The following is a 25049-nucleotide window of genomic DNA, read 5'->3' as shown; positions in this document are numbered from 1 at the left end:
TCCAATTCATGTATCGACGCTGGTGGCTGCGTGCTTGTGGCCTTGGAGTGGAAGCATTGCATACCTAGCCGTGCAATCGCCGTGGAAAACTCGCTCTTAATAATTTCTTGCCCTCGGCAAAATGGCACCGTCGCAATCCACATTGACCCTCTTCCGTCCACCATTACCGTTTAATTCACTGTTTCATAACTACTTTCCTTGATTAATTCTTCTCTTTCCAGCTTCATGCATTGGTGCGCTGAATATTGTGGATCACGATCACGTACACTTCCCTTTTCTTCACCAAATTTAATTAATCGGTGAGAGCTAAGGATACTGCTGCTGCTGCCGCCGCCGTCTACTAGTCATTTCACTCTCCCATCTATTGGATTCGCTTTGAAAAGTGTGTAAACACATATCTCAAAGTAGTTTCGCATTAAGATGTGTGTTTGTACACACTTCTCAAAGCGAATCTAATGGGTGGGAGAGTGAGGGCATATGTCCTCAAAGGCAAAATAAACTTACCCGTCATTTCACATCTATCGCGTGCCCTTATCTAAGCATGTGTTTTGACTTTTGATTTGTTGGGGGCAGGCTCTGCCCTGTGTGGCTTTGTTTAGTTTCAAAAAATTTTACAAGATGAACATTGTAGCATTTTTGTTTGTATTTGATAAATATTGTCTAATTATAGACTGACTAGGCTTAAAAGATTCTTCTCGCAAATTACAGGCAAATTATGCAGTTAGTTATTATTTTTATCTATATTTAATGATTTATGCATGTGCCGTAAGATTTGATGTAACGGAGAATCTTTGGGAACTAAACAAGGCCTCAGTTAGTGGGAAGGGAACATGAGGCGATTATTATCAGATGTATATAAGCACCCAGCTAGTGCTGTAGTAGATGCCACCACCGCCGTACCGGCCGGTACTATAGATAACGCACACAGTTCGTTATCTATGGCACAAAAGAGCATAATCGTGCACCATGCGGCCGCCCGGGCCATGCCATGCCATCATTTGATTTTGATGTATCGCACCGCCCGCGTGGGCTGCGTGCCAGACGACCACCACACCACTTTCTAGCGAATCTGCCGCAGCTGAGCGCGAGGGGAATTGATCGGTCGGACAGGGGAGCAAGTGCGCTGCGCTTTACAACTGCGTGGCACTCGGCTTCTTATCTCAGTTTCAGACTGAAAAAATTCAGTGCTACCATATCCCCAAGTCAAAAAGGGAAACCAAACTGCAGAGAACTATAACTAACTCTCTGTAAACTGGCATGTCTAGTGAGCAGAGAGCTTCCATAAAAAAAAAATATTAGAGACATTGCAAATCGGTTCAAAATGTTTATACACCGACTGTACTGAGAATAACCCAAGTTAAGTGAGTTTTCATTCACAGAAAAGCTAAACGTTACTCGAGTGATTTCGCTGCTCTGTTGCACTCTCGTAACTAGGTTATTACATATCGTGAATTATAGATTGTTTTAGCTTTTCTAGATGCACAGTACGTTTAGAGGCATAGAGCTAAAAACTCATGTATGGTTTTTTCTCCGACCTAAAATATATTTACTTTTAGAATTTGTACTAAAATATAAGGTATTTCATGTGGTGTATATGCTTAGATTTGATGAAATTTATTAAAACAGAAAGCATAATTTGAGGAGAAACACATAATAATTGAGATTAATCATGGTTACATTGTGGAATATTTCTTTAAGTTGTTATAAAAATTTTGAAATACGCTATATTACAGAACAAAACAGAGGGACTAGAACGGTCCGTGATATGGTTATCTAGCTGGATAACGATATCTCTTAAGCTATGCTAATGATCGTTTAAATTTTCAAGCTCCGTCACAAGTAAGAAATGACCAAAAGACAACTTGCAGAAAAGAAGGAAGAAGAAGAAACAAATCGTGCACTGAAGCGTGTCACTGAGCGGTGGGCCCAACCTCAGTGCGCCACCTTCCCCGCGTACAGACAGATGGGGCCGGTGTTTGAACGCGGCTGTGCCTACGGCTGCTATATATGCTTGCCTACCCAAAGAAAAAACACAAGAGGTCGTTCCCGTCAGTGCTGTTGCACTACTGCAGCAAGCCAGCAACAGCCTTCTCCTCTCAATCCCCGCCGCTTCTCAATCCTGCCCCAAGTGCCCGTGCGCCGCGGGAAGGTTCTGGAAGCTTCGGAGATGAGGAGGAGTAGATGCCACGAAGGAGGTGGGGCTGCCGCCGCCGCTGCCTTCTCTGCGCTGCTGCTGGGCTGCGTCGTTATGGCCCTCGTCGGCGGCGCCGCCGCGCAGGGCCCCCGGCTCCCCTCCGACTACAAAACCCTCAGCGGTAATGCACCGGCCTTCCTTCCTTCTCTACAGCTTCCTCGACGTGTGCCGTCCTGTATGCACTCCTCTGCTTTCGCCCCGTGCGTTTGTTTGAAGGGGTCGGTAGCTGCTGGCAAACCCAATTGGGGCATTCTTGGGGATGATTTCATAGCTTCTCCGACGACTGTAGAGGGGAGTTCTGTTCTCTATCTATCTAAGACATTCGTACCAACTGGTTGTTGCTTCTGGGAACTCCAGAATTCAGTTTCGGTTCTTCTCTGACAAGTGGAGTGAGTGCCGCTGGCGCTGAGTTGCTATACTTCAGTTGTCTGAATTCTAAGATGACTTCAGACAAGAGTCTAATACATCCAACTTGTACAATTAAAAGGACAACTCTTCACAATTTTTTTTCTATAGTCAAACAATGACAAAGTTAACTATTGCCTGAATAACACTAAAAAGTTAGGCAATGAAAGATAAAATATAGAGGAGAAGCGTAAAGTTAATTGGGCGATGATAGAGAACAATCATAGCGTTTTGTTCTTCCTGCAGGTGCCGCTCCACTTGTGATCGCCAAAGGCGGGTTCTCAGGAGTGTTTCCAGATTCCAGCCAAGACGCCTACTCTTTCGCCAAGGTCGCCAGCGCGCCTGGCACAGGCACAGCTATGTGGTGCGACGTCCAGCTAACAAAGGACGGCGTTGGGGTCTGCCTCCGGGACATAAACATGAACAACTGCACCACCGTCGGCCAAGCGTACCCCGCGAGGAAGCGGACCTACGTCATCGACGGTATGCACAAGACTGGATGGTTTGTCTCCGACTTCACCATTGCTGAGCTTCAGTCTGCAGTTTATCGTGAGTACAGCTCGCAATATATGTCACTGCAATGCAAAGCCTTCCGTTTACAGTTACAGCGATGGTGGTGTTATATGTTAGTACTAGTTTTACATTATGGACATCTTAAGTTGTTTGCATTGACATTAATTTTAGTACTATTTTTATGTTTGTTTGGTCAAAATCATTTCTACGGTCATGTGCTTTTTTATGTCTTACAAATTTAGTTCTAATGATGTGAGCTATTTTCTCAACTGAATATCTGCTATATTGAGCAGTAACACAAGCAATTTGGTCTCGCTCTGAGAGATTCGACGCCATCTATCCTATTGTCAGTGTCACTGACTTTCAGTACCTTGTCAACATGTCGTCTCCTGTTTGGCTGAATGTCCAGGTTGAACTATCATTCTTGGAACTTAACCATAGTTTACTTTCTTGCTAGAGTTATGCTACCTTCAAAAGTTAATTTCCTTTTTTTTTCATGTGTGTAGCATCCCATCTTCTATAAACAACATGGTTTGGACATGAGTAGATACATATTTTCAATCCGAAAGCTGGTATCCATGGATTATATCTCGTCGCCTGAACTGGGCTTCCTCAAAAATATATCTGCAAGAGTTGGCCGCAAAACAAAGCTTGTGTATAGCTTTCTTGATAAAAACCTCTTAGATCACTCTATGAACCAAACATATGGTTTGCTGTCGACTAACCTGACGTTTATTAAGTCTATTGCATCTGGCATAATGGTCCCTAAGGACTACATTTGGCCGGTGACGAGTGATAACTATCTACGGCCGTCCACATCAATTGTCACAGATGCGCACAAAGCAGGGCTGGAAATATATGCCTCTGATTTTGCCAATGATAGAATTATTCCCTATAACTACAGCTACGATCCATTGGCAGAATACCTAAACTTTATCAGTGATGGTGGCTTCTCTGTTGATGGTGTACTGTCAGACTACCCTATTACTGCATCAGAGGCAATTGGTAAGCTACTGAGTTTTGCATTAGTACGTCATATCGATTTTGACCTTTTTCCTATTATATTATCCTTTGAAGTACTTCCTCTTTTCTACTATAACAATATTTTGGATTTGCACATTTATATTAAGTAAAAGGCATAGCATTACAGTCCTTCTATGGAACCTATGTTTACTAACACGCCGGGTTAATAATAGAGTGTTTATCCCCTAATCCCCCATTTAGTCTTAGTGTTCAAATTGTTCACTGTCCAGTGATGAATATATTGAAATTTTAGAGTCTAAAATAACCTTACCACATTTTGACGTTTGTGCCCATGCGGAAACTTAGTATGATATTTAATTGTTTTTATGAAGAAATAAGCAAATGAAGTTCAGTGTTAATGCATTCGAATGTTCTCATCCGCAGGTTGTTTTGCTAATCTGAATTCAAGTAAGACTGATCATGGTATGTTTCATATGGGAGTAAGGCCTACCTTAGTAATTGTATCATGATGGTCAGATATCTTCTATTTCAACTCAGTTTATTAATATGTGTAGTGCTTCTTTACAGCGGAACCCTTAGTTATCTCGCATAACGGTGCTAGTGGAGACTATCCGGATTGTACAGACCTGGCCTACCATAGTGCCATTGATGATGGCGCAGATGTAATTGATTGTCCTGTTCAAGTGACAAGTGATGGAGTTCTTATGTGCATGAGTTCCATTAATCTGCTTGACACCACGAATGTTCAGAGAACACCTTTCGCCACTCCTCCTTCTCTTGTTCCAGAAATTCAGTCTACACCAGGAATCTTCACATTCAACCTCACTTGGGCCAACATTAGCAGTAGTGCTTTAAAACGTGAGTTTTCTTTTGTAGTATTGTCGATATAATTTTTACCGTGTTGGTTTCTACTACCAAAAGTAAATGGGAGATAACATTACAAATACATGAATGCCTTACAAAAGACACAAACTCATAAGTATCCTTTTGACTGGCCCTTTATCTACAGCCAGGATATCTTCCCCAGTGAGTGATTATTATCTTGTAAGGAACCCAAGGTATGCAAATCAAGGGAATTTTCTGAAGTTATCTGACTTTCTTGCAATCGTGATGGAGAGGGATTTGTCTGGTGCCATGATCATTATCGAGGTGATACCTTCACTCGAAGTTTTGCTTATTTTGATATGATCTCATTGCTTATTTCGAAGTTTTGCTTATTGTGATACCTGTCCATTTCGTTAAAAAAAACATGACTATGTGATGTGCAGAAAAGTTCACCAGGTAGTTAACATCATTATATTAAGAAGGGGATATAACTTGTATAAACTTCTGCAAAGATTGTGTTTTTCCCTTCATGCCTTACCAAATTTCCTATTGATCTTTGAAGAAGTTAAATATCTTAAAATTATCTTAATAAGTAGAATTCTTTCGTCATTGACCAATCTATCTTTTGTACTACAGAATGCTGCATATATAGCGAAGTCATTAGGAATTGACATTGTTGATTCTGTAACCACTGCCTTAAGTGCTGCTGGCTTCGATAATCAGACTGCCAAGGAAGTTCTGATCCAGTCAAAAGATAGTGCTGTTCTAGTCAAACTGAAGCAGCAGAAAACAAAATGCAAGCTTGTTTACACTCTCCCTTCAGACATCGGGGACGCTTCTAATTCCTCATTGAAAGACATTAAGAAGTTTGCTCATGCGGTAGTTGTTGATAGAATATCTGTTTTCGCTCTAAGTTACAATTTTATCATAAGACAGAACAGACTTGTGCACGATCTGCAGTCAGCGGGGCTAGCTGTGTACGCACAGGTGTTCCGGAATGAGTTTGTAGCAGTCCCGTTCGATTTCTTCGGAGATGCAACTGTGCAAATCAATTACTATGTTCAGTCATTTAATTTATCAGGCATCATAACTGATTTCCCGAAGACAGTCAGAAGATACAAAAGTATGTCTAATTGGCCACGTCATGTGCATATATAGTTCACCAATCACTAGCTCGTATGTAGTTGCAGTATTTATGCTCCATGTTCTGACACCTACATACTCTTACATTGGCAGAAAACACTTGTACAGTTCTGGGAAAGGATATGCCCAACTACATGCTGCCTGTTGTGACTGGCGCCCTTGATCAGAAGCTCCAAACCTTCCAAACCCAACCGCCATCTGTGGCACCAATGCCGATACTGAATTCTTCAAGCGTCGAGGAGCCGCCTCTTCCTCCTGCTGCGCCAAGAAATGTGCCTGGTGGTGGTGGCCCCTCAGGCGGCGCCACCGCAACTCCTGGCGGCGCTCCTCCTTCTGATGCTCATCACACGGCTACTGTAAGTACTGGTATGCTACTTGTGGTGGTTTCCGCAGCTCTGCTGATCTGAGCAGACACATGAGACTGTATAGTAGACAACCGAAGCAAACACAGTCGCTATTGGATTTGAGCGAGCTTTCACCATCAATATGGTGGCATGGTGCTACCATGCACTTGTTTTCTCAGCTATTTTGGTATGTGGCCGCATAATCGTGTGCCCACATGTACAAATTTGTCAGTAGAATACTATCTCTAGTGAGCATGGTGTGTGGATATATCATACACAGTACATTGCTATTGATACCACATTTCATGGTTTATGCACGCCATTGCTCTGTATAGGTCCTCATTCTGAGCTGAACATGCATATATATATATGCTCTGTGAATTGTCAAGCCTCACGCGTGGATTCCAGTTGTGGTTGCTGACTTGCTGTTACTGCCTAACGCGGACGTAGTAACAGCCTGGTGTAAGCGACTGTTTGGATTCAGTAGCAGTGACAGTTAGCCTCCACCAAGTTGTGGAACACTATCCACATTGGATATAACAGATTGCATTGTATGATCACAGCACAACTATGATGCCAATCGCCCATACACCATACTTGACACCTCTTTTAGGCTTTTACTCTCAGCACAATCAGTGCTTGTAACTGTAACGTCTCGCCTCCACGAGGCCGGGCCCGCTTACATCTGACAGCTTTTCTAGGACATAATCAGCCCCCACAAACCAACACTAGTCTTTTCTACACACTTTGTCCTCACTCGTGCGCACTCGGGAACTACTTCCCGATCGGTCACCCATCCCTAAATTGCTCCAGGCCAAGCACGCTTAACTTTAGAGTTCTTTGGAGATGGGCTTCCGGAAAAGAAGTTGCAACTTGTTGGTATGAGTCTCCTATTAATCCTATTAAGCCCTGGGTCGGGTGTTACAGTAACATTTCAACACGTGGGACGGATACAAGATATAGGACTGACACTTCCTTTTTTTTGAACAAACCCATAGGCAAGCTTTATTGATTGAGCAAAGTTACATCATTTGCTAGAAGAGAAACAATAAAACTAGGGGGATCATTGTCCCACATACAAAAAAACTTTGGTGAGCAAAGCTTGCCTAGCTAATTCATGAGCCACCTGGTTTGCTTCCCTACTTGAATGTTCAATCGAAATCTCTTGAAAACCGCCCCACCTAGTTCATGAGCCACTTCCTTGTCACCTAAAGTGAAGAGCACATTACTAAATATAGGCTCTCTGACTAGAAAGGCAGATATTTTTAGAGACCGCCACAGGTCTCAAGAAAAAAAAATCTATTGATCGATTAATAGTGGCTATCTTTAAAAATGGCTACCAACAGAGACGTCATTCTAAGGATCCGTCTTTAGAAATCGATAAAGGTGGTACTTTTAAGAGATTATCTTTTATAAATAATTACATCAAAAAATAATTTGTGCTTTTTTCATATTCTAGATCTAGACGAATTTGAAAATGCTTAAAGTTCCAAAAAAACTATTACAAGTTCTCATATTTTGAAACTAAAATCTTAAAATTCTTAAACAATATCGAATGTTGACATGGTCTAAACCAGAGATGTAGTTTTCAATACAATCTACAAGTTTATAGTTGAAAAGTTTATTTGAAGTTTTTTAGAGTGCCAAATATATATTTTAGTTTTTTTAGATTTGAAACTTAGAATTTTCAAACAACTTTGAATGTTCACGTAATGTTAATACAAAAATCATAGTGACTAACCCGATCTATAGGTTTATTGTTTATAATTTTTTATTTGAAGTTGTTTAGATCTCAAATATTTGTTTTAAGCTCACATATTTTGAGATTCAAATTATTGAAATTTTCAAAAGCCTTGGATGTAGATACATCCTATACTTAAGGTGCAGTGCTCGATAAGATTTAAAGTTTTTTAGTTGAACATTTTTTATTTGAGTTTATTTAATAGACAAAATATTTAATACAAGATTATAAAATATTGATAAAAAATATAGCATCTCATATACTCAAAAATGAGTATATAGCATCTATCTATCTACTCTACTAATCTATCCTACTAATTCATCGTCTTTTTCTTTTCTAGATAAAAAAAACATTCTCCACTAAAAAGTCTCTCATCCATCCATCCAAAAAAATGTATAAAAAAAAAACACTTTTAAAACAGACACATGTGGGCCTCGCCACCGACGTCTAGAAGGGGCAAGCACGCGGTGTGACGGGGCAGTGACGTGGCCCGGCCGGCGGAGTTGGGCCTCCGGCCGTCCGACGCTCGTCGCTCAATAGAAAGGAGCGGAGGAGCCTTGCTTCTAGCAGCAGCGCCCGGGGAGTTTAGGATTTGGGATGGAAGGTGTCCAGTTGCCTTTATATACATGGGTGTCAAAATGTTAGTTTTTAAAATCTTAGTTAGGCAGCACCTTACCGTTGATGGGCCAAATTTATACAACACATTAGTTCTTGAGGCTCTATCAGCCATCCGCTGAGAAAAATTGACCTATTCGTTTCAATTTATTGGCACTAATTTTTTAGCGAAGAAATATTTTTTCCCTCCTACAATAAATCAACATCAGCTAGCCAAAATTTAGCGAGCCAGATAGGTAACCCGTCTCGATTAAGGCTACAAAACCGCAGACACATGGGGGAAATTAGACCTGCCCTCGCCTCCCGGGTCCTGCCCTGGCCCGAACCCGTTGCCATACGATCTAGGAAAAAATGGCTAGTGAACTCACCAGTGTTATTTGCTCTAATGGTTTGTGGTCATTTACATCCTCCACTAATGGGTATCATATCACCTATACTACGTATTTACATCCTCCGGTAATAGGTAGCGCAATTAATAGGGAAGAAAAATGTCATTTACATCCTAATACTATGTCACATGTGCTCGTCTCCAACGTTCTTATATTTGTATCTCCAGGCAAAAAAGACATAGGCGAAGAACTGGAGGGCGCTGAGCGCGGCGAGCAGCCAGTAGAAGTAGTCGAGGTGGCCGTGGTTCAAATTATCTGAGAACCAGCTCTGGCCGCTCGCCGCCGTCGCCCGGTGGATGCCTGACACGAGCGCGCTGCTGACGAAGCTTCCAATGCCAAAGATGCTGATGTAGAGCGCCAGCCCAATGCTGCGCAGCCTGTCAGGCACCTGGTCGTAGAAGAACTCCTGCAGGCCGACCATGGCGAACACGTCGGCGGCGCCGAACACGACGTACTGCGGCACCATCCACCACAGGCTCATGGGCAGCTGCGCCTTGGGCTTGTCGGTCAGCCCGGCGTCACGCGCGACCCGGAGACGGCGCTCCTCGACGAGCGCCGCGATCACCGTGGACACGACGGAGAGGAACATCCCCGCGCCGATCCGCTGCAGCATGGTGATCCCCGACGGCCTGCCGGTGTACCGGCGCGACAGCGGGACGACCACGCGGTCGTAGACTGGGACGAGCACCATGATGCTGATGCTGATGAATGATAGCAGCGCCGCCGGCGGCACCTTGACCACCTCGCCGACGCGTCGGTCCAGGGTCGCCGCCTGCTTCGTGAAGAACGTCATGGACTGCGAGTACACCACGGCGTATACCAGCGTCATCGCCCATATCGGGAACAGACGGAGGACGTCCTTGGCTTCCCCGGCCGCGTTCGTCGTCGTTGTCGCCGCCGCCACCTGCGCCTCCTCGTCGACTCTGCTGATCTCCAGCTCTTGGGCTGACACCCCGACGCCTCGGTGTGAAGCCCTGGGCATGCACTGCCGCCGCCGCTGCCGCCGCCGCCAGCCAGTGAAAGCCTCGCCGGCGTGAGCGAACAGGTTCCGTGTCCCGCTCGTGTCGGCGTACCGGTACGTCCTCGTACCCAGCAGGAAGACGACGAGGGTGAAGGCCATGACGGCGCACGGGATGGCGAAGGCGAGGCCCCAGCTGAGGTTCTCCTGCACGTAGCTGACGACCAGGAGCGTGCCGGCGGTGCCGGCGCACACGCCGAAGTACCACCAGTTGAAGAAGGAGCCCCTGGAGACGGACTCGCCGGGGTCGCTCTGGCTGAACTGGTCGGCGCCGAACGCGTGCGTGCACGGCTTGTGGCCGCCCTCGCCGACGGCCACCATGTATAGCGACGCGTAGAATAGGGTCACCTGGACGGTGGGCGGCGGCGGGCACTTCTCGCCGGCGGTGGTGGCGGTGTTGCAGTGCTGGCCAACCAAGGTTGACACGGCCAGTAGGCCTAAACCCTGCGGCATGCATGCATTTTCCATCCAGCAATTAAAAATCATATGATCTTACTACTAATTGCACGAGCCAGACATGTATGTCCCTAGTTTACCAGGGTGTAGAGGAGCGACGCCAAGATAATGGTGAGATATCTTCCGAGCCACAGGTCGGCAATGGCGCCGCCCAGCAGCGGCAGCATCAGCGCCGTGCCGTTCCACGCGTTGGTGGCCGCAGCCGCGGCGGCGATCCCCTCTTGCAGCGGTCCCGTTAGAAAGGTGATCAGATTGGCGGCAACGGCGTAGAAGGCGAAGCGCTCACCGATCTCCGCCACTGCATGTATGCATGCATGCACTTCAATTCATATATGTACTACGATGTGATCGACGAACTGATGGAGGAAACTTTTGACTTGCCTATTATAAAAATGGCTGATCTCCAGCTGCCGGTTCTCATCGTGAGGCATGCAGTGCAGGATCCAAGCCGTCGTCGTCGCCGGAGCTGAAGAAGAAACTCACTCGCGCGTCAGTTCGATCGATCGGAAGAGAGAGCTGGGACGGACTGTTAGAAGAGCTGAGCAGATCGGCAGGAGGGTTTGTCTCTATGGTGTATCTTTAGCCAAAGGGGACCATTATTTTCGCATCGTGCCTCTGGCTGCCTACAAATATGGACTGTTACATGCTTACACGTATGGATGTTCTGCTTGCATGCATGTGATGATCCTCCAACCACATATCTGACCAAGTTTATTGATCCAGTCATCCAGCCTAGGAAGATATAACATACACACCTCCTAATAACATTATTATATATATGCAGCTAATATATGCGTCATTATCAATCCAATGATAAATCTTAAAATTGATGAAGTCACCGTAGAAATCTTATTGATGTCGGGCACGCGTGAAAGAACATAGTTGTTAATTCTAAAACAAGTCCAGAAAAATATGAGCGTCCATATCAAGTCGAGAGTTTAGACCTGCACACAACATCAATTAATTTGTGATTTATCTCATTCCCATACATATGTGTACAAAGTGTGACATTAATTATTATAAGTTTGCTCCTAACAGTAAGGTAGCGAATTAGGAAGTGAAATGGATGCAAACTTTCATGCAATGTACGGGGAAAAGAGTGACATATATTGGCTAAATAAGCTAGGCTAAGCAACAAACCTAGAGGGAGTGGCATGGAACCACCCAAACACATCAGGTACTCCACGTGAGAGAGCGACGTGCAACCATCAAGGTTGGATGTAGACACGCCAAGATCCTGTCTCTCCAAGCTATGCCTAGCTCTAAATTAAATTTGGAAACGTAAGAACGGTTCCCTTAGGACAAGTTTGCATTGGTACATAGCTCTGCGCTTTAAGTTTTTTTTGGAGCGAATAATTCTGTAAAGTTCTACCAAATAAATAAAATGCAATAGGCGGAACTGACGAGAATCATTTTTTTTATTTATATTACGAAGCTAAAAAAAGCAGCTCTCCACAACTCTAGTTCAATTACCACTAGAATTACTCTAGAAATAGGGGGTTTCGGCCTCTAGGAGGGCAGCAAGGCTGATGGCGGCACCTCGCGGTGGGCAGGATTTCGACGCTCGTCGGAGCATGTCGACACCTGCTGATTTTTTTAATCTATTAGTAAACATGTTGATATGTTGTAACAAAATATACAACTTATTGTGTAGTTATCTAGATCATTTATGGTTCAAAGATTTTTTTTCAATGACATCTTGTTAGTTATTACAATTCGCCTTGGAGTCAGACTGGATACATATGCTCTAACCTATATGGGTAGGGGAGGCTTGGAGATTTGTCCAATGTAACTTTGAGCATTACAATTTGTTTTTGGTATCGGACTCTGTATTGTGTATGGAAACATTGCTCTAACTTATATGAACGGAGGACACGTTGCAATGTACTTCCACCATCCACAAACAATAGAAACTATGGGTTTAGTGCACGCCAAACTAGTTTAGCTTCGATCGGGTTTATAGTGAATAGCATTAACTAGTTTAGCTTCGATTGGGTTTAATGCGAATCCAATGTAAAGGTAGCGGGCATCCTGCCTACCCCATGAAAAACATGCTTCGGTCGCTATCGCTAACATTGGCCTTGTTTAGTTCCCAAAAAATTTTGCAAAATTTTTCACATTTCCCGTCACATCGAATCTTTAGACGCATGCATGAAGTATTAAATATAGATAAAAATAAAAACTAATTGCATAGTTTAGTCGAAATTGACGAGACGAATCTTTTGAGCCTAGTTAGTCTATAATTGGACAATATTTGTCAAATACAAACGAAATGCTACAGTGTCGATTTCCTAAAATTTTTCGGAACTAAACAAGGCCATTACGTGGCGGCATAGTACTTGGCTACTTGCCCACCTGGCTCACTTATTGATCACCCACATCCCTCTCCTCTGACACGTTAGGTATCGTGAGTCTGTGATCGGCACCCCGTGTATCATGGTAGAGCTGTAGCTGATTGGTCAGTGTGCGTGGTATAACGTGTCGGTAATTTGCTGATGGGTAAGAGGAGGTTGTGCAGTTAGGACACTCACAATGAAAGACTCTATCACAGAGTCTAAGATAATTAACTGCATATTATTTATGATATTTTGCTGATGTGGCAGCATATTTATTGAAGAAAGAGGTAGAAAAAATAAGACTCCAAGTCCACATTGTTCGATGTAATAAATAACTTTAGACTCTATGATAGAGTCTGCATTGTGAGTGCCTTTAGGCCAGGTTTTAACCTACTATTAGCAGCCCTAATGGCTGCGCTGATTAATTGGTCAGATCAGATTGCAGCCTGGGTGCAGTGCCCGACCAATCGCCAAGCGGATTTGGATATCGTGACGAGGATCAGAGGGGTGCTTGCTGCGAGGGGCCGACCATTTGTTCCACCATGATTGCGAGACGAGAACAAACTCAAGATATTTTCGCATCCGCTGCGCATTCTTAATTACTTGTGGTCCTAACAGGTTCGTACGTTGATGAGCCAGACTTGTCGTTCCAGTAGTGGAAGGCTCCCGGCCGGGTGGATCACTCCGTGGCGCAACCGCGACCTCAGCCCTCAGGTGTCATTCAGGCATGATGATCACATTGCTGCTTGCTACACTTATTTGCTTGATAAGACTTAGTATCTGCTAAATCTACTAACTATTTAATAATATTTTTCTTTTATTAAAAATTAAATAAATAGTACTTTTGTCACGAATTCAGTGCGGTGACTGTTGCACAGACAGACAAGCTCCATCGAGAAATCCAAGGCCTCAACGTCCGACGTGGCGCCTGTCTGGCAAACGCAGGCTGGTGGGGACATGTGCCACGTGGACGCAGCCGATTGACTCCCGATTTCGTGGCCATCATCAAACAAGCCACACGGCCCCCACATGCCAGCCGTCGTCGCCAGACGCCAGCAAGTTTTTCGTGCGCAATTATCTTCGCCACTCGCCAGCGTTTCACCATACTGTGGCCAGATCACAGATCAGCACACTTCTCCGTCCACGAACGAGCTCGGCTCCAGTCGAAGCCGCCACGCCTCAAACAAGAGGGTCACCACGGCGATGGACAAGCGCGGCAGCTCGTCCGACGACGTGGAGGCGCCGCTGCTCCCGCCGCCGCCGCCCGCGCGCGACGACGGTGCCAAGGAACGGCCGTCGTCGTCTTGGGTGCGCGCGCTGCTCGCGCACAGGTACCCGGCGGTGGCGTCGGGCCCGGCGGCGGCCGCGGCCGTGTGCGTGCTCGTGGACCTCGGCTTCGGCGCTGGGGGCGCCCACGCCAACCACCACCACCACCGCGAGGCCCGCAACATGCTCGCCGTGCTCGCCTGGGTCTTCCTCTGGTGGGTCACGGGCGCCGTCCCGCTGGCCGTCGCCTCCATGGCGCCGCTCTTCCTCTTCCCGCTCTTCGGCGTCGCCTCCGCCGACGCCGTCGCCAAGGCCTACATGGACGACGTCATCTCGCTCGTCCTCGGCAGCTTCATCCTCGCGCTCGCCATCGAGCACTACCAAATCCACCGCCGCCTCGCCCTCAACGTACACCCCGCGCGCGCGCCGCCGTTCCTTCCGTTTCATCTCGCCGTCGTTTCTTTGACTCCTCACTCACCTCTCCTCACCTCACCATGTGGTGGGTCCGCGGCCTGCAGATCACGTCGCTCTTCTGCGGGGACCCGGTGCGGCCGCCGCTGCTGCTGCTGGGCATCACCGGCACCACCTTCTTCGTCAGCATGTGGATCCACAACACGGCGTGCACGGTCATGATGATGCCAGTGGCGACAGGGATCTTGCAGAGGCTGCCGCGCGGAGGCGGCGACGCCGGGGCGCACGGGGAGGTCCGCCGCTTCTCCAAGGCGGTGGTGCTCGGCGTCGTCTACGCGTCGGCTATCGGCGGGATGGCCACGCTGGCGGGCACCGGCGTCAACATCATTCTCGTCGGGATGTGGTCCACCTACTTCCCGGAGCAGCAGCCCATCACCTTCAGCTCCTGGATGTGCTTCGGCCTCCCCATGGCGCTCATCCTCTTCTTGGCACTCTGGATCACGCTCTGCCACATGTACTGCTCCAAAAACACCGGAAAGGCACTCTCTGCTCACCTCGACAGAAGCCATCTCAGAAGAGAGCTCAGCTTGTTAGGTTTGTGCTTCTTTCTATCTAGTAGAATTTAGTAAAGTTTGTTTTTTCCTTCCTGAACCTTTTGTGCACATGATTTTCATTATTTTACTCAACTAATTAAAAATATATAATCCTGGTAATTCAACATGGCATCACCATCTAGTACCTTTCCCACCATTTAGGCAACGTGACAGATGTCATCAACTTGATGTAAGGTCTCAACATTTGGCTCTAACCTCGCCACGTGTAGATTCTATGTTTCAGAACAATCACTCATCCAGTTCAATTCAATCCAGGGGAAGACTTATCGCATGAAATTATTCTTCTGAACTATGCAGGTACAATGGTTTTTGCAGAGAAGATGGTCTTGGCAGTGTTTGGGGTAAATTTCATTTCTTTGCCAACACATGTTCTACCTTATTTTGTTTGTGTCATCAATTTTCTGTTCCAAAGATGGTCATGTCATACAGGTTTGTGTAACACAATGTGTAAACAACTGACTACTTGCTTGTTTCTAACACACTGAAATGATTGAATTTTGCAGGGTCTAATTGTGCTATGGATGACCAGGAACCTTACAGATGACATGCCAGGGTGGGGAGCTCTCTTCCACAACAAAGTTGGAGACGGAACAGTCACCGTAAGTGCACCAAGAAAAACAAAAGGTTATCCAGCTATGTATGCATCTTGCCATCTCTTAATCTCACAAGTCACTCGCAATTCAGATCATGATGGCCACGCTACTCTTCATAATTCCAAGCCGGAAGAACAAGGGCGAGAAGCTGATGGACTGGAACAAGTGTAGGAAGCTCCAGTGGGACATTATCCTCCTCCTGGGGGCAGGATTCGCCATTGCCGAAGGATTCAGGTCAAGCGGCCTCACTGATATCCTCTCTGACGGGCTCAGGTTCCTGAAGGGTGCAGAGACGGCGGTCATTGTACCTGTGGCCTGCATCGTCAGTGGTGTCATCACGGAGTTCACCTCTGACGATGCGACCACGACGCTGGTGCTCCCCCTGTTCGCTGAATTGGCGAAGGCGATCAATGTGCACCCAGCGTTCCTTATGGTTTCTGGAGCTGTTGGGGCTCAGCTTTCCTACTTGTTACCTACTGGATCGCCGTCAAACGTAATTGGGTTCAGTAGTGGCCACATTACCATCAAGGATCTTGTGATCACAGGACTGCCCCTGAAAGTTGTCGGGATCGCAGCTCTGACAATCTTGATGCCAACTCTAGGTAACATAACAGCTGCGCAAATCATGACTAATAAGTAGTAATAACTAGTCAGTAGTCAGTAAATTCAGAACTGGCTACTTATTCTGATACTCTTCTTTCTTGAATGATTATATGCAGGATCACAGGTTTTTAGCACAGACAGCAAGTTCTAGGAGTGGAATGCAAATTTTGGACTGTTTATCCCTCCAAGTCCAGTTGTATATATGTACAGTACTTTCCTTATCTCGTATCTGTGTCCTAGTCAAAACTATGGGGGCTATACACTTTGATCTGTACAAGGTTAAACTTTGAGATTTGTATATGCAATCTCTTTGTGAAAAATAGCTATAGAAATGCACCTTGAGAGCTAAATGAAGTCAAAGGGAGAGCAATTTAAAATTCAAGAGGAACTTATCAGCCCATCCTAACATGGGAAGCTCAATCCTATTCCAAAACTTCAGCATACAAAGGATGATGGATTTGAAACGGAGGAAATTTCAGAACAAATGTTGGAAAGGTCAGTATCCTATCAAGTACTTATATGGGTAAATAAATACTTTGTAAAGCTTGTGGGTTTCGCACTTTTTGTAGCGAGCCCCAAGGATATGCCATACTATCTTAAACTGAAATTTCTGTACTCTGAAATGTCACTGGTGTTAGACTGTTGACTGTTGACCTCTCAAATCCAGTAGGTCAGCCTACCGAGATTGCGTTGACATTTGCGGAGATTTATGTTCTCTCGTCATACTTGGAGTACCAAGCACAAGAAATCCCAAACATCCCATTCATACGTGTTCTTCAGGGCTTCAGCCGTGCAAGAAAAAGAAAATTGTTTATCTTTCCTTTTCTGAAGCAAGCAGCGGAAAACTCTATGCAACTTGAGTAAAAAGTACACTGGGGAGCAGTGGAGTTGGCACTTACACACGAACTGAAGGTGACTCGCCGCCGGCCCGCCGGGGCTACGAGTTGAACGACCAATGCGGCGGCTCGGGCGATAGAGAGTTAGAGATGGCCTGCCGCCACCGTGGCTTGACTCGCACCCTTGACCAGGTCAGGTACGGCCGCCGCGCTGCATCTACTGCCTTCATGGCTCGCCGATTTCGAGCACCATGTACCGCCTCGATCGTCAAGCGGATGCCAACGATCCCATCCCACCTACAACTTGACAATTCCACCGGCGGGCGGCGGCCGCCTCGGCGAGATCGGCGATGGTGCCTCGCTTTGCAGGGGGAGAAGAAGACAAGGAGTGAGGGACAGGGACAGAGCATCTGGGCCGTCCATAGTACAACTACCCCAGATGCCAGCCGTCCGATCCGACCAACCAAGCTACTTTCCCCGCCGCGACCGCGGCCCAGTGAGGAGGCCCACGCGGCAACACCCCCTCGATCTGTGCGAGAGCCCCAGCGGCTCGCCGGTCGCCGGCGATGATGGCAGGCCCGGGCCGAGCTCATGGCCACAGAAACCGCCTCCGCCGCCTCATCCCGCGGCTCCTCCTCCTCGTCTTCGCCCTCTACGCCGCCTCCTTCGCGATCTACCTCCTCCTCCAGTCCGAGTCCGAGTCCCAGTCCCAGTCCCACCACCAGTCGCCGCCGGACCCTACCCCGATGACTGAAGCCCGTGAAGGCGTCGGGGCGCCGCCGTCCTCGCAGAAGCCGTGGCCGCGCCTCCCCTCCTTCCTACCCTGGGTGTCCAGCCGAGCGCCGCCGCCGCACACCTGCGAGGCCTACTTCGGCAACGGCTTCTCCCGCCTCGTGGACGTCCTCCCTGCGGGCGGCGGCGGCGGCTGGTTCCGGTGCCACCACAGCGAGACGCTGGGAAGCTCGATCTGCGAGGGCGCCAGGGTGCGGCTTGACCCGGCGCTCATCGCGATGTCCCGCGGCGGGGAGCCTCTGGAGCAGGTGATGGGCCGCGCCGAGGAGGAGGAGCTGCCCAAGTACGAGCCCGGCGCGCTGCAGGTTGAGGGGCCGGCGGCGGGTAGGACAGCGCCCCTGGTGGACGCTGGGTTCCTCAACGACTACGTGCCCACCGGCGGGATCGGTATGCACACTATGAAGGCGCTGCTCGAGTCAGCGCGCGTTGTGCCGCCCGGTGAGCTACACTGCTCCCAGGTATTCTTTGCCTTGCTATCTACTAGTAGTTGATTTGCTCATTGATGACAAGTAGTTTGTTAATTAATTTCTGAAATCTAATAATTAGGAAGAGTAGAGTCAGCTCAGTTTTTGATATAGGAGTATTTAATGAAAGTTTGTTTGGTCCAGCCCTCATTCTGGATATACTGAGCAGTCGTATGAATATCTATTTGTGTATAAAGAAGTCGAGGAACAGAAATAGATCTTAGAATGAAGTATGCATCCAATTTATATCCAAAATAGAACATCATGGGAGTATAGCACCAGTATATAGATTCTTCTTTTGGTTATTTGGTTTAGTTTGAATCTGTTCAATTAATGCTGTGCAGTTATCTGATGATTCTACCATATAACTTATGCTTATTATTTCAGTTACAATGGAATGTGAGTTGATTGCAATGTAGCAGTTTCATAATAATAATAATAGATAGATATATTTTAAGTACTCCCTCAATCCCAAATTATAAGGCATTCCAAGAATTTTGGAGAGTCAAAGCATCTTAAGTTTGACCAAAATTATAAGAAAAATTTAAAGATTTGTGACATCAAATAGGTATCACTATGAAAATATAATTAATAAAGAACCTAATGATACATAGTTAACATCATAAATGTTATTATCTGATCATATGAATTTGGTCAAACTTAAAATGCTTTGACTCTCCAAGATTCTTAGAATACCTCATAATTTGGGATGGAGGGAGTATCATTGAACAAAATATGTGCCCTTGGTTATACCTTTTGGACACTCGAAAGAGTAGCTTTGTTAGGTTCTTATTGGATTAGAGTTTTTTTTATTCAATTTTGAATCAATGTTTTCTTCTTACATTCCTTTATCTCTGGAATTCAGTTGTCCCTTCTTAACTGTATTATCACACCTGTTATTGCAGTGGGTTGAAGAACCGACACTGTTGGTCACTCGTTTTGAATATGCGAACCTTTTCCACACAATTACAGACTGGTACAGTGCATATGTTAGTTCCAGAGTCACGAATTTACCAAACCGTCCTAATGTTATATTCGTGGATGGGCATTGCAAGGTATGTGATGCACTGTGTATTTTGTTATTGGTTCAGTTCATTCTGTTTGTTGCTTGAGTTATGACCAACAAGTCTGTTTCTTCAGCTATTACTGGGCTAGACAGCATTAGTCACATTTTTGTATGCTTGATCTTTAGTTTGTGTCATGCAATGATAACACAGCATGGTGATCTTCCTGTTTTTCCTCATTTATTCTGCCATGTCTGTTACTCTTGCTTGGAGAACAATTGCAATCAGAAGCAGTTCTTGATTGTATCCTAGTCTGTCAGTTTCTTTGTTCTACATTTGAGGCAAATAGCACCCTTGCTATACTTTTGGCAGCTAGCCCTGATGCCTCATCCAAAACTTTTGCCAGTCATACCCATGCTTCCATGTATGCCTAACTTCCAGATTATATTGTTCCTCTGTTGTGTCATTTTCTTTCAGATATGATATTCTATTGCTAGGTAGTAGCAGCCAACTTATTTGTCTACACAATGATTTATGTTTCTTTCCACTCTCTTGTATATTCTAGTCTGAGTGACAGATGTGACCTGATTTCCACAGGCACAATTGGAGGAAACATGGGAAGCACTTTTCTCAAGTGTGACATATGCTAAGAATTTCTCTGGTCCTGTTTGTTTCCGACATGCCATTCTTTCACCATTGGGCTATGAGACTGCCTTGTTTAAGGGCCTTAGCGAGAGCTTCAGCTGTGAAGGTGCCTCCGCAGAGTCCCTCCGAGAAAAAACGGACTATGAGAAAACATCACGGTTATCTGAATTCGGGGAAATGATTGTAGCTTCGTTTGATCTTCTGCAGGATGACATCATGTCATCCAAAAAATCAAATGGGCTCAATGTTCTCTTTGTTCGGCGAGAAGACTACTTGGCCCACCCCCGCCACAGTGGTAAGGTTGAATCCAGACTAAGCAATGAGCAGGAGGTGTATGATGCAATTGACAAGTGGGCACAAGGCCTGAAATGCAAAGTGAATGTCGTCAACGGTCTTTTTGCCCACATGACCATGAAGGAGCAACTGCGTGCTATCCTGGAAGCTTCAGTGGTAATAGGGGCTCATGGAGCCGGTCTAACACACTTAGTTTCAGCAACTCCTGATACAAAGGTTCTTGAGATTATCAGCAGCATGTACCGGCGCCCACATTTTGCACTGATCTCACACTGGAAGTCTTTAGAGTACCATGCCATAAATCTCCCTGGGTCATTTGCAAGGATCACAGATGCCATCAGTGAGTTGAGAAAAATACTGGAAGGTCTCGGATGCTGAAACAGAGGTACTCATCAAAGCCACCACAAGCCATGCAGAATGGATAACGTGTCTACTTCATCATACATACCTGGTTACATTAACTTCACCGATGCATACGAGTTTTAATTCGAGGGGAGTGTTTCACAGATTATTTCGGCCACTGTGACAAGAACCGGATCATTCCCAGTTCCCAAGAAAGAATTTTATTATGCTGCCAAATGCAGAAAGCCAAGAAAGCAATCCTCTGCCTGGTTTGTTTCTGACAATGTTAACACGGTCCACTCTATATTTGGACATGATTGTAGGACCACAATCTTGACCAAACTATATTCTTTTCTGGTCATAGATTAGCATATCTTTTGTATGTTACATGTTGAGTACTTTCGCATTGTTCAGGTCTGATAGAAAACAGCATAGGTTCCTCCTTTGTGCATGGTGTATGATTTGCTCAGTTTTGTGAACCCACGGAAGCGAGGTCGCCAAGTACAAGAGCGGCAACATATGTCGTCTGCCTGATCATTTTCTAACATGAATGAAATGGTATTGGAGGGGGGAAATGAAATGAAATGTCGCGAGTGGCTCAAGATGCACTTTGCACTAGCGTACTATGTATCTTTTATCTCCTATATTTAAATGAGTACTACCGTAAGTAGCCGTAATAGCTATGTTTTTTTGTCTCTTTGTAGCAAAAATGTCCATGTGTTGCAACGGAAAATACAACATATTGCGTGTTCAAGATTTATTCAAAACTAATCATATCATGCTTATTCAGTTTTTCCTGCCTAGCCTGCCCTCACCCCATTTGCCAGCCCACCTCCCTCTTCTCCGCCAGGCTCGGCTAACCTCCCTCTTCCCGTGGCCCAAGCCTACGCATGCATAGCTCATTTCTCCTCCTAGCCTAGATGGGCAGTGCCCCGTGCGGCCCAATTGCGAGGTTGGCTTGCTTCATCCTGCGTCCACCCTCGGCCCAGCAGCCGTGCCCATCCCTTAACCCTAACGCCCCTTGCTCCCAAGAACCAGCGCCACCGCCGCCGCTCAGAGGCCAAGTCGTGCACACCCCGCCTGCTCGCCCTTCGATGTGCGCCACGTGCCTCGCTGCGGCATGGACGATGAGGATGAACGGAGCTCCTCAAACCCTAGGTGTCATGCACTATTTAAGCCATGGCCGCCGTCGCCCCATCTCCTAGAGCTCCTCAGCGCCGCCACCACGCCTTCCCCTTCCCTCTCCCTGCTGTGGCCGTGACGAGCTTTGCTGAGCACCTCTGCCACTCCTCTCCTCCCCTTTCGATCCGCCGAGCACTTGGCCGTGCCACGACGCCGGCAGCTCCACCACTGTGACCCTACCTCGGCAGCGCGTCCACCCACCGCTAGGGCCTCACCACGTCGCAACCACGGCAACTGCGACCTCTCTGCCTCCCCGTCTGTTGGCACCACGGACGAGCCGGCCTCCTCAATCATGCCACAGCAGAGCTGCCATCACCAGACGTGCTCTGACTCACGCCAGCGACCGCGAGCCGTAGGGCACCCGAGCGCAGCCGCCCATTCTCCTCCTCTGCGCGATGCTGCGTCGTGAGAGCCTCGCCTCACCACGCCACATCGGAGCACGGCCAAGGGGCACACCTGCCCTGCCTCCTTGTCTAATGAGTCGTGGACAACCACTTTGTTTAGTTCACTCCAAAATCCAAAAACTTTTCAAGATTCTCTGTCACATTGAATCTACCGACACATGCATGAAGCATTAAATATAGATAAAAAATAACAAATTGCACAATTGTTCTGTAATTTGTGAGATGAATCTTTTGAGTCTAGTTAGTCCATAGTTGGACAATAATTGTCAAATAAAAACGAAAGTGCTATAGTATTCCAAAAACTTTTCGTGAGGGAACTAAACAAGGCCTATTATATTATTGATGTGGGCAAACCAACGTGTAGATTGCTCTGTGTGAACACTTTGACGTGCAACAGATCAAACTTGATACATATGGCAGTGGCAATGATGCGAATGGGAGAAAACAAATTGTCATCACTCTTTCAACACAACAGGGTGTGAACACTTCAACGTGTTATAGTTATAGATCAAACTTTATACATATAGCTCGCCTACTGCACTGAGTAACTGTGCCTAAGCGCACACATCACAACAATACCTATGATGCGAAAGGAAGAAAATAAATTGTTATCTGCCTAGAGCTTAATTCTAGTTTCATCTCATTCTGAATATCCTGCGCAATAAAGTTCTTTATAAGTACATTATTCTCAGAATTATTCTCAAAAGTGAGCACATCACGATCTACATTTATTGTAGACACAACTTCATCCATGGTCTTTGATGCATCAGTCTAAGATAAGAATTCTAGGGCACTTTGTCCGGCTCCACCGATCCTTTTCTTTTAGTACTAGTCGTCTTAGGACGATTCAAAGATAAAAAAACATCGAACTTCTCTTTTGCCTAATTTGTTAAGTTACATAATACATTTATCCTTTTCTTTTAATACTAGTCGTCTTAGGACGATTCAAAGATAAAAAAACATCGAACTTCTCTTTTGCCTCATTTGTTAAGTTACATAATCCATTTATTATTATCAATAAAACGATTTAGGCAAATTGAAGGTATGGGCCAACATCATTTCATAATTGCAGCATGCTATCAAATACCAGGGACGTACAACAAACTGTGAGAGTTTTGAGTTAATGACTGTTATTGAAAAATCTAGGGATGAAACATGTTTGTTGGTTTAACCAACAAAAGAGAAGGTGAAGAGTGAGAAAAGAGAGAGATGATCTAGTGATATGCTCAAAGGGTGCCTCTCCACCTCTCCTCCTTTTATAGGGGAGACAGGAGAGGAGATTCTCTTTATGTCCCCTAGTGGGGTTTGTATTTACAGAAACACCACTAGGGGCTACAAATAGCCTACCCCTAGTGGGGTTTGTATTTACAAAAATAATAATAAAGGCGATGGCAATCGCTTCGCTCTAACTTACATAGACGAAAATGGTTCTATTTATTTTGTGCTAAAAGGTGACCCTACAATGATAAGCAATCTATATGGTCCATAAAAAAAGAAACAGATGTAGGAACCTCACCTCTTATACCACATCAACAATTTACATTGTCTCGCTCTAGCTTACATGACCTGCTAATCCATATTATAGTACCTCCCAATTTGTTCTCTAAACAAAAGTGTAAGTAGGTTCCTATGCATGCATGGGCCCATCATTAGGTTGTTACTCTATGAGAATTTTGATCTATGTCATATTTATAGCATCGCATGGATGGATTTTTTTTCAGTTATCTTCTTTTCTTAGTGCACTCTCTGTAGCAAAGAATCCAAATAGCATATACTCACACAAATTGACAAGCTTGGTCTTGATGGGTATAAATGTATTGTTGTTGAGCATTCTGTTAACTGTCGTTTGGACATCATTGAGTTACCTCACTTGTGGGTAGGTTCTTGTGGTGTCCTAGTGAGGACGAGGTTCGTGCTACACCTCTTAGCCACCGAACCACCAAGTGTTGGTCGACACAACGGGGACGTAGCGTGCTGGCAAGCACGTGATCCTCGGGAGAAAAATTGTTTGTCTCCATTGTGTTTGTTCATTGGATTTCTCCCGGTGATTGGACTTCACATTATTGATTGGTTCGTCCCCTCTACGCGGCGGTATAAAGATCAAACCATCTCTCTTACATTTCCGCAAACTAGAGAAGCTTACTTACTTGTGTAAAAACTTTAGATAGCTCTCTAGTGTAAGTAGTGATATAGCTCTTGTGTGCCTAGTGATCATTTCAACTAGAATTGTTGGATAGGTGGCTTGCTAACACCCCATTAGAGCTAGAGCAAAAAGTTTTGCTTTAGTTATATACTAACATCTTGCTCTAGTGAGTTTTGTAGAATTTTTAAATAGGCTATTCACCCCCCTCTAGCCATATTAGGACCTTTCACCGCCGACGGAGGCTGCATAAAGGACAAGAGATGGCATGTGTTAGAGCGGTAATATAATGAAAGCACGAACCGAAGCAATTTGGTTTCAAACTCACCAGGCTAGCGAAAACTTGCGGTGGTAGAGTGAACTGTGGTGCTTGTACACCGGTGAGTTGGCCAATGTTGTGCAGGTACGCCGTAATCTCCGCCAACTGCTTGGCCTACCTTTCCCGCTCGGCCCGCTCAGCCTGTCGTTCCCGCTCGGCCTGCTCGGTCCTCGCCGC

At 45.9% G+C, this 25049-nt stretch overlaps 4 protein-coding genes and 1 long non-coding RNA gene across 6 annotated transcripts; 3 read left to right on the top strand and 2 right to left on the bottom strand.

Annotated features, from left to right (window-relative positions):
- Window positions 2038-6796, top strand: LOC8064042 (glycerophosphodiester phosphodiesterase GDPDL4). Of its 2 annotated transcripts, XM_002445875.2 has the most exons (9): window positions 2038-2315; window positions 2846-3148; window positions 3406-3521; window positions 3619-4117; window positions 4520-4558; window positions 4664-4954; window positions 5106-5245; window positions 5558-6044; window positions 6158-6746. In XM_002445875.2, the coding sequence occupies exons 1-9, from the start codon at window positions 2168-2170 to the stop codon at window positions 6469-6471; spliced, it is 2337 nt and encodes a 778-aa protein (XP_002445920.2). In that variant the 5' UTR covers window positions 2038-2167; the 3' UTR covers window positions 6472-6746. The 2 variants fall into 2 exon arrangements, with proteins under 2 accessions (XP_002445920.2, XP_021320342.1); XM_021464667.1 differs by lacking the exon at window positions 5558-6044 and having other exon boundaries at window positions 6158-6796.
- LOC8055194 (protein NRT1/ PTR FAMILY 5.10) lies at window positions 8429-11336 on the bottom strand. The gene is made up of 2 exons (XM_021464668.1): window positions 10708-11336; window positions 8429-10615 (listed from the first exon to the last, which is right to left on the bottom strand). The coding sequence occupies exons 1-2, from the start codon at window positions 10792-10794 to the stop codon at window positions 9278-9280; spliced, it is 1425 nt and encodes a 474-aa protein (XP_021320343.1). The 5' UTR covers window positions 10795-11336; the 3' UTR covers window positions 8429-9277.
- Window positions 13978-17087, top strand: LOC8055193 (tonoplast dicarboxylate transporter). The gene is made up of 6 exons (XM_002445874.2): window positions 13978-14637; window positions 14748-15234; window positions 15552-15595; window positions 15758-15853; window positions 15939-16449; window positions 16567-17087. Exons 1-6 carry the CDS (start codon window positions 13993-13995, stop codon window positions 16599-16601), a joined length of 1818 nt encoding a protein of 605 aa, XP_002445919.2. The 5' UTR covers window positions 13978-13992; the 3' UTR covers window positions 16602-17087.
- On the bottom strand, window positions 16828-17489 carry LOC110436892. Its single transcript, XR_002454784.1, has 2 exons — window positions 17350-17489; window positions 16828-17232 (listed from the first exon to the last, which is right to left on the bottom strand). It is a non-coding gene; the product is annotated as an uncharacterized LOC110436892 (long non-coding RNA).
- Window positions 17623-21412, top strand: LOC8055192 (beta-(1,2)-xylosyltransferase). The gene is made up of 3 exons (XM_002445873.2): window positions 17623-18536; window positions 19448-19597; window positions 20144-21412. Exons 1-3 carry the CDS (start codon window positions 17853-17855, stop codon window positions 20861-20863), a joined length of 1554 nt encoding a protein of 517 aa, XP_002445918.1. The 5' UTR covers window positions 17623-17852; the 3' UTR covers window positions 20864-21412.

This window comes from Sorghum bicolor, chromosome 7, assembly GCF_000003195.3.
Source record: "Sorghum bicolor cultivar BTx623 chromosome 7, Sorghum_bicolor_NCBIv3, whole genome shotgun sequence".
NCBI lineage: Eukaryota > Viridiplantae > Streptophyta > Magnoliopsida > Poales > Poaceae > Sorghum > Sorghum bicolor.
Note: the sequence above shows the minus strand (reverse complement) of the source record. Positions and strands in the feature narration are given on the sequence as shown.